Source organism: Stegodyphus dumicola, chromosome 6 (assembly GCF_044657685.1).
Source record: "Stegodyphus dumicola isolate Sdum_Otavi_A_Nest chromosome 6, ASM4465768v1".
Lineage (NCBI taxonomy): Eukaryota > Metazoa > Arthropoda > Arachnida > Araneae > Eresidae > Stegodyphus > Stegodyphus dumicola.
The window spans coordinates 94,688,369-94,709,088 of NC_140773.1; the positions used below are offsets into that span (position 1 = coordinate 94,688,369).

At 33.2% G+C, this 20,720-nt stretch overlaps 1 protein-coding gene across 2 annotated transcripts in view; it reads right to left on the reverse strand.

The window, feature by feature from the left end:
* Pgant7 (N-acetylgalactosaminyltransferase 7) overlaps nucleotides 1-20,720 on the reverse strand; it is a 154,905-nt gene that overhangs the window by 70,666 nt on the left and 63,519 nt on the right. For both annotated transcript variants that reach the window (XM_085818678.1, XM_085818677.1), the window contains one exon: nucleotides 1,915-2,081. In XM_085818678.1, the coding sequence (XP_085674804.1) occupies nucleotides 1,915-2,081 (167 nt within the window). The remainder of the gene's footprint in view (nucleotides 1-1,914; nucleotides 2,082-20,720) is intronic.

Sequence of the window (20,720 nt, forward strand, 5' to 3'; positions counted from 1 at the left end):
ACGCCCAAAGAAGCTTTTTTTTTTTTTTTTTTTTTTAAACATTTTGTGTGTTATTAAAGATCATGTTCTTCGTAGTTAAACCATAAAATTCAATTCAACAGCAATATCACGAAACATTTAAAAAGAACATATCTTTAAAATTTACGATGCACAGTCCCGCACGAATATATGCCTGCATTACCGAGCCACACACATAGGGAAAATTCCATATTTGTGATTGGACATACTTTCAGATGACATCGTTTCCTCTTGGTGTAATGACATTTAGGCGGGGTTCTTATGGTTTTGTTTTCATTGACTAACACACCTCAGTGACACGGAAGTGTAAAAATTATCATTTGTTTCCTTTGAAAAGAAAAAATTTGGCTGCAGCATTCTGCAGATGGCTTCCTGTTGAAACTTCCTTCTCTGACAAATACTATTTTTATGCAAAGATTTACACATTAAAAATGGGCAATATTCATAAAGTAATATCATCTGATTTAAAATATGTATCTTTATTGCTCTGTTCCAAATCTTTATTAGCCTAACTTAAAAAATAAATTTTACTTAAGACTGATTACAAATATTGTGAATTTATTGCGTACTTGTGTAATGTTAGCTTTCAAGGTCGTTTTTGCTATTTCTGAAAACTGACTTGTCTCACACTTTCGCAGATTGCATCAGCAGACAATGGATATATAATGAACATGACATAATTAATTAATAATCACAACACTTTTAATATGAATGGTTTTAGTTTAATATATTTATTAAAAATCTCTGAACTTAATATTAATACACATTTACAGAGTTAGCACAAGAAAAAATAATACTTTTCCTCTCTAGGGAGAAAAATCACTACATTTTTTATATTAAATTCACCACACAGTGTTGTAAGAAATATAATCTCATAGCAACAAAAATACAATGCTCGTAATAGCCTTTCAGTAATGCTACCAAAATGTAAACAAACATTATAGAAGTGTATCTTTGAGCCCAAGCAAAGTCAAGGTGTTCGTAAGCGTAGAGGAAATAATGCCATCGGAAGCCATATCCAATCATGAGGAGGAATTTTTCCCAATGTGTGGTGTGGTGTACAGAATGCTTACATGCATCCCGCATACTGGAGATAAAAATGCCCCCTGTACAGTATTGCTATTGCTCCCTTGAAATTGTTGAGTTTGTTAAACAAAAACTTATTAATGTTTTACAAAATACGAAATAGATAATAAAACAGATTCCAAATTTGTGTTTCCAGATGTTCCTATTCGAGTGGAAGACTACGTTATTCAACATTTGATGCCTCTAGGTACCGTTGTTTTTTCACAATGCGAGAAACACATATACATTCATGCAAATTCTTTGTTTAATTTCTTTAAATATAACGCAGGGCTCTAACATTTGGTGGGAACAATTTGAAAAGTGATTTTATAGAGGATAGTGCAAAATGAAATTAATAGCCCTTTCGGGAAACTGTTCCTTTGGGCTTAGGGAAAAATTCCAATTTCTGTTGAAGAATATGGAACACCATGTAGAGAATCAAGAGTAAAGGGTAGGTATTTTTGACAGATACTAGTTAATACATAAGTACCCAATACAACATTCTAGCTGTACTTGCTTTTGTGTAGTTTGCATAAATATAAATCAAATCCCATACAAAAAACAACTGATAAATAATAATATAACCAATTAAAACATAGAATTATTATAAAATAAGAAAATTATATTTAACTATTCAAAATGGAAAACAAATGTCTTATACCCTTTAAACTTGAAACTACTTTTAAAATACATGAACTGATTACAACTTTAAAATACATGAACATGATATAATATATAAATATTTATACATCTTTTACATATAATAAACATAAAATGCTACTACTGTTGAATATTACAAGTCATTAATATTTTGATAGTCCCAGTTATTACCTTTATCACTATAATCATCCACCAAAACTATTTCCTTCAAGAATTCTGGAGGTGATCGATTTAAAACACTATGTACAGTACGTAGAAGAGTAGACCACCCCTCATTATGGAAAACAATGACAACACTTGTGCTCGGTAGATCTTTTGGATAATGCCAGTGTTTGCATCTATATTAATAATTTATTTTAAACAATAAATGTTATTATTAAAAAAATTTTAAAAACTACAAAAATTATATATATATATAGGCTATGTTAGTAATATATACAGCACAAAGTCCATAATCCAGACCTCAAAGCCACAAATTTTACGCATACGCGTAGAGAATGCGCATACATTACACGTGCATGCGCGTTGAAAGAAATGTTTAATGAAGTAAACAAATAAATATTAACCCTTTTTTTTTTTTTTTTTGTAAAATTTGATATCCTTTAGATTATAATTGCTTTTTATTTCATAAATTATGGTTTCATATTTTTAATAGTATAATTTCTGCATGCCATCTTACCAGATTTAAATTGATGATCTATAATCCGGAAAAACACCTAATCCGGAATCGCCGAAGTCCTGACAAGTCCGGATCACGGACTTTGTACTGTATTTCAAAATTGTATATATCCTTTAATAACATTTATATTACTGCAGTCTTTCCAATGTATATTACAATGTCAAATACAGTAACATTTATATTACTGTATTCTTTCCAATGTTATAAAGACTATAAAATAAATACTCAGATACCAACAAAAGCCAAGTAAACTAAAAAATTATATAATTGGGAAAATGACATACCAAGTAAAACTGAGTGTCAGGAAGCATAACATTGATTCACTTGTTTTAGTTAAGTGAAAGCACCTTTGTTAAAATAAAAGCTACATCAACTGACATTGTTTCCTTAGACTCAAATTATATAAATAATGGAAACTACAAATAATTTATTTGCAAACAAATGTTTACAAATGCCCCTTTGAAATTTTTGAGATACACGTAGGTTTTTAAAGTCATAATTACGAAATTTTAGGAGTGTTCAAAGTAGTCTCCTCTACATCAATGCACTTCTGTAGGGGGATTTTCCAAAGTTTAAATGCTTCAAGCTATTGATTTCTTGGAATGGATGAAAAACGCATTTATGGCCTCATCAATCTCATCTTTGGAATGAAAATGACATCCACATAAGTTCCTTTTTAGATTAAAAAATAGCCAAAAGTGACACATATCTAGATCGAGTGAATAGGGTTCAGTTCTATCACTTTCATGTGCTCTTTTATTTAAGAACTATCAATGTTGCTGAACGAGAAGATGCATTGTCATGGTTTAGCACGAGTCCTCTAAACGCCTCATTCAACTGTTAGTGATCATTAGTCGTGATTGATTTTCCCGTTTTGGTATTCAATTGAAACATAATGATCACTCCGAGCTCACGATCGATTGTTCTCGTAGCGATCACTCCAAACTCATCATTCCACGGCAAAAACGATTGAATCAATATGTTGGCTGTGTTGTTTGTGCTTTCAAGAAAACAGAATTCAAGTGTGCTAAGGTACTTTAAATTCAAGGCCAATCCTTTAGATCTACTGGATGGGCAGCAATTTATATCAAAGTATAGCACGTATAAGATCCTAACTAAGGGAGACGACTCATCATCTGTGCTGTATCCAAATGAAGCGCACATGTTGCTAGTGGACATTGATTTAGCATCGTGTTGTTTACATTTGTATTGATGGATTGTGACTTAATTCCAAGAAACATGGTTGGATACACTGCATCAAATTATTCATACCATTCCAGAAATAACTTCCAGTATGTTCTGTTTTTAGAGAAATGAAGAAATACAAAGAAAATGGGTCATTAATTCTTGTCCATTGAAATAGATGTTGAGCACAGGAGTGTGCACATTTGAAATAAGTTCAGCTTCATATGTTTTCATAATTGTTAAAAAAATGAGTGTTCATGTTTCAGCAAAATGTGTATTTTCATTTAAGTATTGCTAATTAATGACAAATTGATTTATATGTACAAAATGAATTTCAGAATGTATCAGTATAGTCAATACACAAATACCAACATCGATAAGTTGATGCCGGTGTGATTTTATTTTATTATTATTATTGCAAATGGATAAAGTTTAAAGAATTATATTTTACATTTGATTTCAGTTTTGTGCATGAATATAACTATGACATGCACTTTTTATTAAAATTTTAATGTGGGATTCATAGTTTAAAATTGTATGTTATTTTTTTACTCTGTTATATTGTTGCCAAATCTGTCAGTTGGCACCAATGTAAAAAAAAAAATAATAATAAAATAAACAAATAAATAAAATAAAAATAAATAAACATCAGATAGCAATGATTAAAATTATGCATTATATAATGTTTCCTTTAAAGTAAAATATATATATTTATATTCATTTTGAAGAAGGAAAGCATCAATTTAATTTTGACTGTATTTTATATATCATGTAGATTATATTTCCAGTCTTTGACATTTAACTGCAATTCCTGTCAATTTATTTCCAATGTATGAACATGAAATATGTTTTAAAATGCTGTACAAGTGTAGTTACTCATTTTAAATTTAATTCAGTTATCATATCAGAATTACAATTTATCAGACAAATGCTTCCTTAACCCCTTAACTGCAGTGGGCGTATACATACGCCTTGCTCAGACGATGCCTTAACTGCCCCGGGCGTATATATACGCCCTTCCAAAATACTATCATTTGCTTTGCGCTGCTACCCGTATAATTATTCGCAAAGCTTTGGAATGCAACACCACAATGACCTTCATAAAGTATGCAAAGGACGATACTATTTCAGAGAAGTGTGGGGAGAAACTGGAGAGAGGGATGTGTCTAAAGCGGTTTAAGTAATGACAGCGCGGTATTGGCTGGTGTTGTTTGACTAAAACATATTTTTTTAATTCTGTGTCCTCCGTTTTTCTTTACTTTTTGTAGTAGGTTCCAGGAATAAAGAAAGATACAACGGATGTTTCAAACCCATTTATCTTTTTTGAATTATTTTTTGATGAACTGCTCATGCTTCATGTTGTTACTTAAAGTAACCATTTTGTAGACGAGTATATAAAACCAACAACTTGCAAACGAAAAATCAAGAACAAAATCGTGGCATTCAACCAGTTCAGAAAAAATATATGTTTTTTTAGGCATACTGATTTCACAACGTATAACACTCAAACCTGATATTACACTTTACTGGTCTAAAAATGAATTGATCGAAACTCCATTTTAGGGAAACATCATATTTATTATACTTACATATTTTTATTATACTTTTATTCAAAACATTAAATTTTGTGCATTTATTTTTTTCTTTTATTCTTTATTTTGTGAAAGTAAACAGTTTTTAGAAAGTAAAACTTGCACTTATTTTCCCCCTAATAGATCGCATAACTATGCGAGCCTGTGTGAAAAACCGTGGTACTGGGAAATGAATTTTGTAGGTTTTTTGCAGTAGTTAAGGGGTTAATGTGTAATTAAAATAATTATATGTTACTGTTATTTAATACTTTTGATTTTAACGTTTTTAGAAATTTGCTAAATCAAGTTTATTTTTGAGTGACCTTTGATCAAAGGCGCCAATAATAAATCTGTTTTCGCAATTCACTACTAAAATTTTTAATGAAAAACTTATTAGTGATGTAAAAGAATGAAAAAATGATATTTACTTAGTAATCAGCGTCTTATGATATTGCAATAACTTAAAGGGCTTCTTATTGTTTCTGAAGTTAAATAACTTGTTTCCATAACTTCTTGTCATCTTTATGTCTTTTTAACTCTTCTATGTTACCAAATAAATATAAAAGGTATATTTCTAATCAACTATCCTTCATTTCATAGCAGTGTTATGTAAAATGATGTGATGTGTATTGGCATTTATTATATAGTTATGAACATTATTCATTATAGAGATTTATTATATATATTTAATTCATATCATTATGTATTATATAATTTTCCTTTTAGAATACATTCCATTGTATTTTATGAGTTGTTAATAGAACTACAGTGTACATTTTTCTTTTCTTTTGCTTTAAAACGTATTTTGAATAACTTTTTTTTTTTTTTTTTTTCAGTTTCAATGGAAAATTTACTTGACCTATATTTTTCATATGTTAATGTGATTTATGTGAGAATGTATCATTTAGCTATTTTCATAAAGGAATTAAAATAAAATTATACCCTTTGAAGACTTTTCATAGATAAAACTTTGAAAAATAGTGCTGAAAAGACAAAGAGGGCACACCAAACCTGAACTGCAACCCTAAAGAATGGTTACGACATGGCTGATGCATCAGCCTGAATATCTAGGAGCTCTATCATTGGTTACTTTGAAAAAACGCAACTTCCAACCACATGATAAACGGCATCTCGCTTCAAGTAACCTCTAGCAACCCCTACAAGTTCGACTGGTAGGGAAGTGTTTCAATTGAATACGGGTAGGAGGGGGGGGGAAATTGGTTAAGAAAATTATTGAACTTCTAACTTGTTAATGCACCCATAATGAGAAAATACCCAATTCTTGTTCGATAGGGGTAGGCCTGTGGCCCAGGTACACGGGTGTGTACACCATGGCTTTCAAAAGTGATCACTACTGCTGGATGTCACGATCGCTGTTTCAGGGACCATCAGTGTTGCAATTAAATGAGGCCTTAACATTCACATCTTGAAGAATTTCTGAAAGTCACTTAGTGGTGTTGCAGTTAGTTGTGATTGTCTTCTGTCCTTCTAGCTTAATGGCTTTGACCAGTCCTGTAGTTCTGAAGGAAATGGTGTGGATTTGATGAATAAACGAAATCAAAACTGATCAGCCAGAGCTTTTCATAAGTGAAATAAATGTTTATTTTGGTCTTAAAGAAACAGAATATTTATTTTTACAATTCCCAGTCTTGTTTGCAACATGTAACTTATTTTTACATAAAAATATAACAAGCTTTTAAGAAATAAAGCTTACGCAACGCTTAGAGGTTAGAAAAAATATTCAACATTGTTACTAAAACGTAAAAGACATTTTATTAGTCGTCCAGTTCGTGAGACTCCAGGTCGTTCATCATGGGTCTCAGATTTTAACAGAGTCTTGGGCTGGGTCTCAGAAGTTTCTGGTTCCAGCCTTTTCTCACCTGATGTTAAACAATAGGCTGGCTTCAGCCTGTCAATCGAAACGTTTACTTCCTTACCTGATTTGTAACAAGAAGTATTTTTCCATTCTTTTAAGTACTTTAAAAGGTCCTTCATAACTAGGTTCTAAGGGTTTCTTGACTCTATCAGTTCTTAGGAAAACATGAGTACACACATTTAGATCTTTATGGGCAAAAACTTTAGGAATCATTTTTCGCTGTTCCGCAGAGGGCTTAAACAATTCCATTTGTTTTTGCTATTTATGCAAAAATGTTTGAGGTGTTGTAGAAACTGTCGGTTTATCAAAAAATTCTCCAGGAAGTTTGATTGTTTTCCCGTAAACTATTTGTGCAATGGAATATGCAGAGTCTTCTTTTAAGGCTGCCCCAAGACCTAGAAGAATTGTTGGAATGGATTCGGACCACTTAATGGAATCATGTGCCACTTAATGGAATATCATCAGGTGGCTTGATAGCAGCTTTCAAAGTTCGATGAAATCTCTCAATTTTGCCGTTACACTGCGGATAATAGGAAGTTGTGTGCTGAATTTTGACTCCACATATAATTGCCAAGGTTCGAAATAGCTCAGAAGTAAACAGTGCTCCACGATCCGTAATAACTTGGTAAGGAACTCCAAACGGGCGATCCAATTTTCATAAAACGCTCTGGCAACGGTTTCTGATGTTATGTCACGCAAAGGATGGCTTCCATCCAACCAGTATAGCGATCAATGCAAGTCAAGCAACACACAAAATTATCAGATGGTAAATATGGACCTATTAAGTCAATGTGAACTATAGTAAAACGTTCATCAGGCGGCTGATAAGTTCCTAATTCAGTTTTTGTATGACATGAAACCTTATTTTTTTGACAACCAATACAGGCACGACTCCATGTTTGTATATCCTTTTTGATATTTGGCCAAATAAATTTGGACGTTATTTCTTTAACTGTCGCCTTGATTCCTGGATGAGTGAGGCCATGGATTTGTTGAAATATATCCATTCTAAACTGCTTGGGTATAAATGGTCTAATGTTAGAAGAAGACGTATCACATCACAGATTTTTACCAGATGGAAGTAAATAACTTTTGAAATTTAATGTTTTATTTTGAGCTTGTAAATCTTGTAATTCTTAATCATTAACTTGTTTGTCAGCAATTTTTCATAATCAATGAGTGAAATAGACATCGGCTATTCTGAATAACTAATCAGCGACAATGTTTTCACTTCCATTAATATGGCATATGTTAGTAGAAAATTGAGATATGTATTGCAATTGGCGCATTTGTCTTGGTGATGCCTTTCCGCTCTTTTGTCTGAAAGCACAAACTAGTGGTTTATGATCCGTAAAAATTTTGAAATCGCGACCTTCTAACATATGTTTAAAATGTTTAATTGCAAGATATATTCCCAGTAACTCGTGGTCATAAGAACTGCAATTTTTCTGAGTGCTATTTAATTTTTTTGAATAAAACACTAAAGGTTTCCATGCTCCATTTTCAAACTGTTGGAGAACTGCACTAATAGCCCAATCAGATACATCCGTGCATAGTTACAAGGGCAAATCTGAATTGGGATAACTTAAAAGAGCTACGTTTGCCAAATCCTGTTTACATTTTTCAAAGTTAAATATAGCTTCATCTGACCATTTAATTTTTCTTCTATCTTTTTTCTTAGCACCCTTTAGGTATTCATGAAGTATTGCTTGTGTCTTAGTAGCATCTTTCAGAAACGGCCGATAAAAATTAAGCATCCCTAAGAAAGTTCGCAAATCTTGGATAGTCTCTAGTAATTTATAATCCAATATTGCTTTGACTTTTTCAAGTAGAGGACGAGATCCTTCCGTTGTTATAAGATATCCTAAAAATTCTAAGTTATCAACACCCATGATCGACTTAGAAATGTTGATTCTCAAAACGTATTTATCTAATCTATCGAAAACAAGTTTCAAGTGATGTCTGTGTTGTTCTTCTGAGGCAGAAGCAATTAATATGTCATTGAGATATGGAAAAATAAAGTCCAAACCTTGAAATACTTCATGTATGAATCTTTGAAAAGTAGCTGGTGCATTTTGCAAACCGAAGCTCATTACATTAAACTCATAGAGGCCAAATGGCGTAATGATGGCGGTTTTCTGCTTGTCCTCTTCGGCTATAGGAATTTGGAAAGAGGCTTTGAAAAGATCAATTTTGGAAAATATTTTTTTTTGAGATTTAAAATGTGGTTAAAATCATTAATCCTAGGGATAGGGTATCTGTCAGGAATAGTTATAGCAATAAGTCTTCAATAGTCTTCACAGGGACGAAAATTTCCATCTCTTTTAGAGACTAAGTGGAGAGGACTAGCCCATGGAGATGTAGATTGTCTTATTATATTGTTTTCCAACATATATTGAAATTCTTGTTTGGCAATCTGTAACTTTTTACTGTGTTATAAGCTGTCTTGGCTTGGAATACACCGGTTGACCTTCAGTTAAAATGTGATGCTTAACATTTGTTATCAAAAGATTAGGTTTTGTAATAATCGGATACTTGTATAACAGATCATGATATTTTAACTTATAAACTAAACTTATATCATTAATTTTATAGATGGATGTAATGTCACATTGAGTAGTAAGGTTAGTTACACCATCGATTAATCTTTTGTTATTTAAATTAATTAATAACTTGAAATGGTCCAAAACGTCTGCTCCGATTATGCCTTTATTAATTTTGGCAATAATGAATGGCCATCAAAAAGCTCGACGAAGGCCAAGATCAAGAGTTAAAAATTTTACCCCATAATTGGGAATTTCTGTGCCATTGGCGGCATATAATTTGAAGTCACTTTGAAGTTTATTTATTTATTTATTTATTGTAGCAGGTAATAAACAAGCATCTGCGCCAGAATCAATTAGAAAATGCAAATTCCTGTGTTTGTCAGTCACAAATATTTGGTGTTCGCAGCCATCCTGAACATAACTTGCAGCAAAATCAGTCGCTAATTCCGCTGCTGGTTTAAGTTTTCCGACTTCTTTTGACCCCAGGAGCAATTAGGTTGACTCTTTTCAGGAATGCATTTTGAGCCAAACATGTAATGGTAATAACAATACTTTCCATTTGGATTACATCGTTTACGTTTATTACTTCTACTTTGCTCTCTGTATCTATCGCTACTACGATTCCGAGACCGAGATTGGCGAGAAACACTTAAAGTTTCTATTTGTTTTTCCAGAGAAGAAATTTTTAGCAGTAACTCACCAATGCAACTTAAATTTTTGCCAGAGGAATAAATTTCAGGCTTTGAATTCATTTCCATTATTTTGTTGGCCATTAAAGCTATTTTGTCTAACCCTTCATCGGAAACCAGTAAAATATGTTTTATTGAGTCAGGCATTTTTTCCAATCACAATGTTTTGAGTCCTTTATCTGAAATATCATCAGTAGCGAGCGATCTCATTTTTTGAAGTAACTGACTGGGTTTCATATCCCCAAGGTCAAGGCCAGTGACTAGCGCTTAATTTGCTTATTTTCGCTCTCTTTGAATGTGTTTAACAGTCTTTCTTTAACTAAAGCATATTTATTACCAGATATTTTATCTGTAATTATATACCAAATAATTTCAACATATTTTGGCTCTAGTTAAGATACTACATAATTTCAACATATTTTGGCTCTAGTTAAGGTACTATCAACAGTTATGGCATTAATTTCGAATTGAGCTTCTATTTGGAAAAAAAAAAAAAAAAAAAAAAAAAAAACAAAAAACAAATTTCAGGCTTTTCTGGCCAAAAAGGTGGAATTTTGACACTCACCTTGCAAGTTTCCAGCGTTGATGTTCCTTCCATAATCCAATGTTATAGTCACCAATCTTTTAATGTGTATTTGATGAATAAACAAAATCAAAACTGATCAGCCAGAGCATTTCATATGTGAAATAAATGCTTATTTTGGTCTTAAAAGAAACAGTACATTTATTTTATAATTTCCAATCTTGTTTGCAACATGTAACTTATTTTTTACATGAAAATATAACAAACTTTTAAGAAATAAAGCTTACGCAACGCTTATCAAAAAACGCTCGAAGTAACAGCATTTTTAGCTCGACTCGTTCCCACACGGCAAAGCTTAATAACTATTCAAAACATTACATCATGTTGCCACTTAGGAAATCTTAATAATTATATAGAAACATTAAATTATGTTCCATTACAATGGCGTACATTACTTTTTTCTTGACACATTGTCTCTCACCATTGTGGACGTGGAATCATCTTCGAAGACCCATACTTTACTTTCTTGACGTGTTAGAATGTCAAATGAAGAATGGTATGTACATTTCATCACCAGTTATGATTTTAGAAATAATGTAGTGGTCACCATTTTTAACTAATTTAACGGTGTCTTTACTGATTCTGACATGCTCCTCTTTTTGGTGCTCAGTTGAATTATAAGGAACCCAGCAGCAAACTAGTTTTTCCATATGCAATTCTCCATGAACAACTTTATGTATGGCAGTAGATTAAGTTTCTTCTGTATCACTTAGTAGGTGTAGCAATTATCATCGATTAACATTTTCCATATGGCAGACACATTAGCTGGGATTACTGCCTTCATGTGTGTTCTTCAACCTGAATAGAGTTGCGCCCTCTGTGAAATTTTATAACCCATTCGGATACAGTAGCATGAGATGTACCTTTATTTCCAAATGCTAATTGTAAATGTTGAATGTATTCCTCTTGATTTAACCTCACTTTAAAATCATAGCATGATAGTTCTCAAGTCAACTCCATTTTTCCTTCTGCCTAAAATTTATTATAAGCTAAACTACTTGCAATTGGCAAATAAAAAATCGTCTGCTAGGCTAAAATAGTTCATATTTTCAAATCTAACCACTGTTTTTTTTTCCTGCCACATATGCTCTGTGCATATCTAAAAAATTTCAGGGTGACTTCTATATTATGCTAATTTATAGAAACCTTCATACATATTTTAACTTTATCAGTTAAGTAGTTCAGAGATGATTAAAGGTTATCTTTATGGATCTGACAATCTAGATTACAAAAGATGGCAAAAATATTGTAAAACTGTTCATCAAATAAAAAACACTGACACTATGGCATTTTAGTTTTATTACAAATAAATTAGAAGATGCAAATCTACCTTTTGCTGTAATACCTATCACTCTATCAGGAGGACTACTGATCAATTTTCAGAAAGTTGCAGCAAAAGTCTGTACAGAACCTAACTATTTCTAAGTCAAATTTTGGTTCTGTAGTTACCAGTTGTTGAGTTATTGCCCAGTCTACCAGCAAAATAACACTCTACTCAGAAAAAGGTTTAACCCCTTAAACACCTTGACTGCCGTGGGGGGGGGTCACAGGTGACTGGCGATGTGACCAATAGTAAAATACATAATTAGAGTAAATATTGACGCTGATAAATTTTTAAATAGTACCATTGTTAGGTACTATTTAAAAATGGTTTGAAGAATAATAAATCATAAGCATTTAAATTATAAATTGCAAAAATGGTCTACAGATGTTTGGGGATCACCACAAAAAATGCAATAAACTCAATTATATAACTCACTCTATCTTCTGTACATAATATTTCAACATAATACACATCGCATAATAAAAATTTCAAGTTGGCATCATGGGCAATCCATGTCAAATGCACGCGGCAATCAATGTGTTAATTAACACTTTGTTTTTTAGTTTCCATGCAAAAAATTACGCTTTTTTAACTGGGTACTTTTAATTAGTGGAATAAGACATGAAAGATTCTACAAATATTTTTCCAAATTTTTTATATTTTGTAATAATTTTATGATGCAAAATAAATTACCCAAAGTTAAGAATGAACACAAAAATAATTTCAAAATAATTCTACATTTTAATATTCATAAACTGAATATTTATTTATATAGAGAAAATGTGAAAAAAATAACTGAAAAATAAAATGTGAAAACCCACACAATTTTAGTTCGAACTGACCTTGAAAAATGGCACTACACATTACAGTTTGAGCAAAAACAATGCATTTCTAGACGATTTTTAAATAAAGTTCTAGAAGAATAAATTTACAAGCTCTGAATCGTGTATTATGTGCCAAATTGCAAAACAGGCTGAATTACTAACCTAATTAGAGCTCGACAGAGATAAATATAGCCTCAAACATTAGTGGATGGTGCCCAGATGCTGCGTTGAAAGAGATGTGCCATAAAACTTGTATATTCTCGTAATAAAGCATCATTAAAGTCATCATCAAAACTATAAAACATATTGAAAGTTTATTCAAAATAAATAAAAAGTCTGTCATGCAGTGGCATAGCTAGGGGGATGCAAATGGGACATATGTTGTGGGCATCCATCCAGGGATATCAGATTGATGTTATGAAATTTCAGAACGAAATGTTTTCCATTTTTGACAAACAGAGAGGGTGCGTGAAACCTTCAGTTACTCCAGGGTGCTGAAAACCCTAGCTATGACTCTGCTGTCACGAACCATGTATAACGAGTTGTGATAATTATTTTAGACAAATTTTCAATGACCAAGTTAACTTGGGATAACCAGACAAGCGGTTAATAGAGCTTTTTATTAAAAACTTCAATTTAACAAAACTATGCTGTCGAGAACATTGTGAGTTTAAGAGAAAATAATGAGCGGTTTGTTAAAATTTAGATCAGATGAAAGATCTTTTAATATATAGCATTTTAATACTATTTAGCACAGTGTAATAAGTTCATTTTACAGTACGCAACATCCTCAAAAATGATCGTTACAACGCAGTTCGATCATCTATCTTTATGAACAACAATCTCTCTCGTTGCCATTCCATAACAGAGAAACTTACCTCTCATGGAGTTCGATAGTGGCGCGACATTCTCCCCACCTTGAGTTTGGGGATACAAACTCAAAACAGTAATATAATGATAATACATACATACAATTTTGAAATAACAATAATGTACATAATAATAATAGAAATATTTCAATATATTAGAATGCAAATAGAAATCAATATTTTAGAGTTCAAACACAGAAAGTTCAAAAGTTTGTTTAGAAGTTTATAAATCCAGTCTTTTAACTGGTTTTATTTTTCGTCCTGAGGGAGACACGCGAACAGTTTCATTAGAGTCAGTATTAAGCTCAGGATTTTCAGCTACCACTTCCGGAACCTTCTGAGGTTCCGATACGACTTGCTCGTAATTTGGGGTCAATTCCAAAGGATACAGTCGTTGGATTGGTCTTAATATGTTTCCCTTTTCAGTTCGCAGTTTCACAAGTCTGATGATTCCATCTTTTCCTGGAAAGAGTTCCAGTACTCTCCCTAGCAGCCAATGGAGCCTTTTTTTATCATCTGTACCAATTAACACTATGTCACCTACATTTATTTTATCTTCTCTTTTGTTAACTGAAGAACGAAGGAAACCCAGATACTCCCTTTTAAACCCTCGTTTTAGATTTTCACGAACCTTTTGAATATGTCTCCATCTCAAAACAATATTAGTCTTTTCAATTTGATCCAAATCAGGAACATCATTTAATGGAATGTCCTGAAGAAACATTGAGGGGGTCAAGGTCTTCAGATCTTGTTCCTCGGATATGTAAGTTAACGGTCTGCTGTTCATGATAGATTCGCTTTCACAGACGAGAGTCTGCAATTCCTCGTAAGACAAACAGGAGCGTCCAAGATTTTTTCTCGAAAGATCTTTCAAAATCCCAATCAAGCGTTCCCAGAAGCCTCCCCACCATGGAAAGGAGGGTGGGTTAAACTTCCAACGAATTTCGTTGACTCTAAATTCACTTTCAATTGTAGTCCAATCTAATTGTTTCAGAGCATTATTTAGTCCTGTAAAATTAGTACCATTGTCTGAATACATCACAGAAATTCGTCCTCTTCTGGCTATAAACCTACGCATAGCTTGGATGAAGTCGTTGGTACTCAGTGAAGGTATTAGCTCAAGATGGACAGCTCTAAATACGGCACAAGTAAAAAGTACTATCCACACCTTTTGTTTAGATTTAGTCAACAGAGGTCCAGCTATATCTACACCTGATACTTGAAAGACTGCTGCTACTTCTGTTCGGTCTTTTGGAAGAGGCGGAAAAGGTACCTCAAGATGTTTTACCTTTTGCCTTTTACATGTTAAGCATTCTTTGATAACACTCCGGACAGTTCTTTTCCCTTTCACTATCCAAAATCTTTCCCGTAAAATAGTCAGTAGAGTTAATGTCCCAGCATGCTTGTTAGCAATATGTTCTTGGGCTATAAATCTTCTCACTGCCAGGTGTTTCGATGGTAGAATTATTGGAGAAATAAAATCTTTCGATTCTTCCTCATTTATCAATCTGGACTTTAATCGTAAAATTCCTTCTTCATCTTCAAATATTAGAAGACCTTCCAAATTTTTTCGTGTTTCTTCATTAGAGTAACTTTTCTTTTGTATTACACGGAAAATAATCCTTTGTGCATTTAACAGTTCTTCATTTTGAAGTTCCTTACATTTCTAAAGTCCTTGGCCTTTGGTTGAAAACGCAGTATCCAAGCCATAACCCTAATCATCTTTGAAAATCTAGAGAATCTTCTGGCTAACTGTAATGGAATTGACTCTAGCTCTGTGTTACTAGCAGAGATGACTGACTTTCGTTTCTCTATCTCTACTTCTTTTTCGTTAATATTTACAGCTGACTTTGGCCACTGCTCCTTCGGATTCTTCAACCAGGCTGGCCCTTGCCACCACTTGCGTTTCTGAAGTTGCCTAGGTCCACAACCTCTTGACAAAATGTCTGCTGGATTCTGGTCAGTTGAAATATGGAACCAATCTTCCGGAATTGTCAATTTTCTAATTTCACTTATTCTGTTTGTAACGAATACCAACCACTGTTCTCGACGAGTTATCCACACAAGAACTGTGGAAGAATCTGTCCAAAAGTAAGTTTTGATGTTGGGAAGTTTAGAGCTTGCTTCACAGAACTAAACATCCTAGCCCCTATGGTAGCAGCCATTAGTTCAAGTCGTGGTATAGTAATAGTCTTCGTTGGAGTTATTCGTGATTTGAAGTAATTGAACAGTCACTGAACCCATACTGGATTCACTTCTTAAGAAAATGCATGCTGCATAAGCTGTCTTGCTGGCATCGACAAAAGTATGGATACTTAAATTGGATACCTTCATCACACCTAACCATCTTGGAATTTTTATATTTTTGAGGTATTTCAGTTGTTTTGCCCATTTTAAAAAATTCTTCTTTATTTCATCATTCACTTCACCATCCCATGATTCTTTGCTCTTCCAAGCGACCTGCAGCAAAATCTTAGGCTGAATCATAACAGGTGCAAGGAAACCTATGGGATCAAATACTCGACTAACTAGTGAAAGCATTTTCCTTTTAGTTACTTTTTCTCTTTCATCAAATTTCAAAAATTCGGTGTCTATTTCCAAGGTATCTAAATCTTTGTCCCAAACCAGTCCTAATACCGGTGATGTTTTACTTTCTGAAAATGCAGGAATGCCAGAACTTTCCCATCCTCTGAGATCAAACATTCCTTCTTTCATTACATTAGTTGCAGATTCAATGAATATTTCTAGTTCGTCATTATTTTGTACACTAGTTACGCAATTATCGACATAAAAACTATCTTGTAATTTTTTAAGAAATTCTTCAGAATATTTTTCTTTCCACGTTTCTTTGGATAAATGATGGTCAATAACCGCCATCAGCAAAAATGGACTACAAGTAATGCCAAATACCACACGGGTGTGACGAAATGTCTTCACTCTACCATCATCACCATACCAAAGAAATCGTAAAAAGTCTCGATCTCTTTCATTTAGAGATATCTGTAAAAAAGCTCTTCTGATGTCTGAAATCACACCAATTTCATGTAAGCGAAATCTTGCTAGAATAGACGGAATAGTTTCAATCAAATTAATTCCAGTCTCTAAGCAATCATTTAGAGATGGCTGATTAGAAAGCTTTGCCGAAGCATCAAAAACGGGTCTAATTTTCATGGAAGATAGTGAGGACGTTTCCTTAATGACTGGACGATGTGGAAGGTAATGAACAACGGGTAAAGACAACTCCTTTTGGGGAACTTCTTCAATCACTCCTTCCTGCAGCCATTCATTAAAGACTTCATGATACCTTTCACGATATCCGATTTTTTCCAACTTCTTCGTAGTAGATTCGAGTCTTTTCAAAGATAGGTCATAATTGTCAGGTAAGACTGCATGCTCAATCTTCCAAGGCATATCAACCTCGTATCTACCATTTTCTAATTGACGAACTGTTTCTTGGAAATGAACCATAATAGCTCTTCTTGACTCTTCTTTAGTTTTTTGTTCAACAGGATCTCGGATACCCAATAATTCTAAGTCCCACAACGATGAAATAGGCAGGTCTTCTTGAGATAACATAGAAACTATAGTCATATTTACATTGTGCTGATGTTCGGATTGAGGTACTTTACCCATCAAAGTCCAACCCAATATTGTTTCTATAGCCACTAAACCTGTTCTTAGTTCTTCTCGTTTGCCAGTAAATAACTTCCCTGCAACGTCTGCCCCTAACAGTACTTCAATAGGGCCTGGATTCCCTTGGGTATCGGTTAAGCGTATTCCCTTATTTCCTAATTCGCGAATCCAAGAACCGTATCTTATGCTTGAAATATCATTACAAATAACATCATGGTCTACAGCATCTAATTTACACGAATATTTACCATCAAGGCTACTCAAATAAATCTTGTAACATTGATGTTTATAAAATTCAGTTTTCTTTCCACCAAATAAAGAGTGACTAAATTCTTCCTCCCATTGCAAGTCAAAACCCATTTCTTCTGCATTAGACTTTAAAACATAACTTTTTGAGCTACCCGTATCAATCATTAATCTAACTTTATGCCTTTTATTCTTACCCTCTATGTTCACAACTAGGGTCTGAAGGAAAACTTCATTCGTAGCACGCGAATGCAAAGAATCGATTGTTTTCTCTTTTTTCTCATCATTTTCCTGGTTATGCATTTCACTAAACTTATTACATTCAAGACTAGGACAAAAAAATTTCAAATGCCTTTTTGAACAAATCTGACACTTAACACTTGATCGACACTGGTTACTGAGGTGACCTTTAACCAAGCATATTCTGCATAAACCTTTCTTTTTTACCGCAGACATTTTTTCATCTAACGGAATATAAAACGCCTTTTTACAATTACGCATTTCATGATCTTTTAAACAAAACGAACAAGAAGGTATTGCTTCATGATTCATCAAATCCGACGCGGAAGGAATATTTTGGCTAGTTGCCAAGTGCTTACGATCAGACTTAGAAAAAATATCCGCTCTGCTTAATTTTATTTTTTCTTCTGACTGAACTTCGCTTTTCAGAAATTCAATTATTGCATCAAGACTCGAAATGTTTCGTTCAGATTCAGTAATTTTTTGTTGTCTTTCAAACGATCGCAATACGTGGAATAGCACTTTCCACAAGAGGATATAAAATTGTTCCACACTGATCAGTCGTTACACCAAGACTGCTCAGGGCTTTAAGTTGTGTTGAAAGTTTGTTATACAAACTACTCAAAGAATCCTGCTTCCTTTTCGCTGCGTTATCCAAAACAAGTTTTATTAACTCTCGAACATAAAAATCAATTAAAAGTTCTTTACGCCCATATCTCTCAGTAAGGCTTTCTATAGCCAAAGGATAATTTTCGTTCGTCACCGGAAAAGATTCTACAATATCTCTAGCTTCTGATTTAATTTTTGTTGACTGTATCAAATAATGGAATTTGTCTGCATTCGTTAAGTTATTATTTTCATGTATGTTTTTAAACTGATTCCAAAACGTAAGCCAATTTTTTAAATCACCTGCGAACTTATAAAGTTCTACTTTCGGTAGGCGTTGGCACAAAGTTTTACATGTATTTTCATCAGTAACTAATTTCTGACTACTCTCTGACGATGTATTTTGGATTTCGTTTAATTTACTCTTAATATTATTGAGAAATCGTTCCGATTTTAACTGTATCCTAACAGCCTTCTCTCGATAGTCCTCTGTTATTTCAAATTCTGTTTCGAATTCTTTATCATCAGTTATAGTATCTAAATAAGCACTGTGCGTCAATTCTAATGTTTCTGCCTTTTTCTTGAACAAATAAAAGCACATTTCTGCTTCTTCATAATCAACATTATCATCATTTAAAAGATCATCTAGTCTTTTATATGCTTTAGTAAAAGCTGAACGTTGCACAGTTTTGTTTCTTTTCATCACTTCCATTTTGTCTTAAGTTTAAAATATTCAGATAAAAATTAGGCAAGAAAAGTATTTTAAACTTCAGTAAAACAATAATCAATAACTTCAAAACGGAAGTATAAGGTAATCAACTTACCCTATCTATTCTTTCATCCGACATGTTTCCCAACAAACACGCCCACCCGGGGGCGCCAGAAATGTCGAGAACATTGTGAGTTTAAGAGAAAATAATGAGCGGTTTGTTAAAATTTATATCAGATGAAAGATCTTTTAATATATAGCATTTTAATACTATTTAACACAGTGTAATAAGTTCATTTTACAGTACGCAACATCCTCAAAAATGATCGTTACAACGCAGTTCGATCATCCATCTTTTTGAACAACAATCTCTCTCGTTGCCATTCCGTAACAGAGAAACTTACCTCTCATGGAGTTCGATAGTGGCGCGACATATGCAGAACAAATGAAACAAGTCAACCCTTCTTGCACAATCAACAGAACACAATGTTAAGATACACTCAAAGTAATTAAATTCACAAAGCTCTGTCACCACTGTGGGACAGGAGTTGAACTCACAAATGGGTATTTAACAAGCCAATCTGATTTTTCAACATACATGTTAGCAAACCAACTTTGTATGACATTATATTATAAGCATGTTCAAATTGGAAAGGCCCATATAAAATTAAACTGCTGTCATAATATAGGCAGCCTGGAAATGTCCAGCTATTAAGATACACTTCTCTGTTTTCAGTTTACTTCAGAGGAACCGGGGGATTGAATCCAAATCATGATAAACTGCCCAATCTATGATACTTCCATCACCAAAATACAGCTGATAGTTACCCAGCAATCTTCACATCCACACATGCCCATGGCTTGTCAGATAGCATTACAGAATTTATCAATCTACTACAAAAAATTTTTTTTCAAGTTGCCAATGCCACTGAGCTTTATACCATTTCAAAAACATTATATGAATGTCATGCTGTCACACATATTTTAGCAATGTAACATTCAGTTTATATGAAGCTGCTTGTTCACAAAAACTTTAAGATATTATGGCAAATTGTTTATTGTGCTTGAATTATAATAGAAGCATCTTGGAATTGGATACAAATGTTTTTGCGAATTCCGCATAGTTCCTTTTCACAACTCTTTTCAACATTGTGTAGCACAGGGGTTCCCAACCCTATGCCCACGGGCACCATGTCGTGATTCGTTTAAACGTGCATCTGCTGCAGTGCCATCACAATAAAAACGTTTTAGTTTTCAATAAAATTTTATGTGAAAGTTTTCTCATTTTCAATGAAATAGAAATTGTGCCCAACCCAGATACCAACAAAAAGCAAAATGCGACCAATCTTTTTATTATTATTATTATTTTTATTTTTATGAGGATGTATTATTAACTC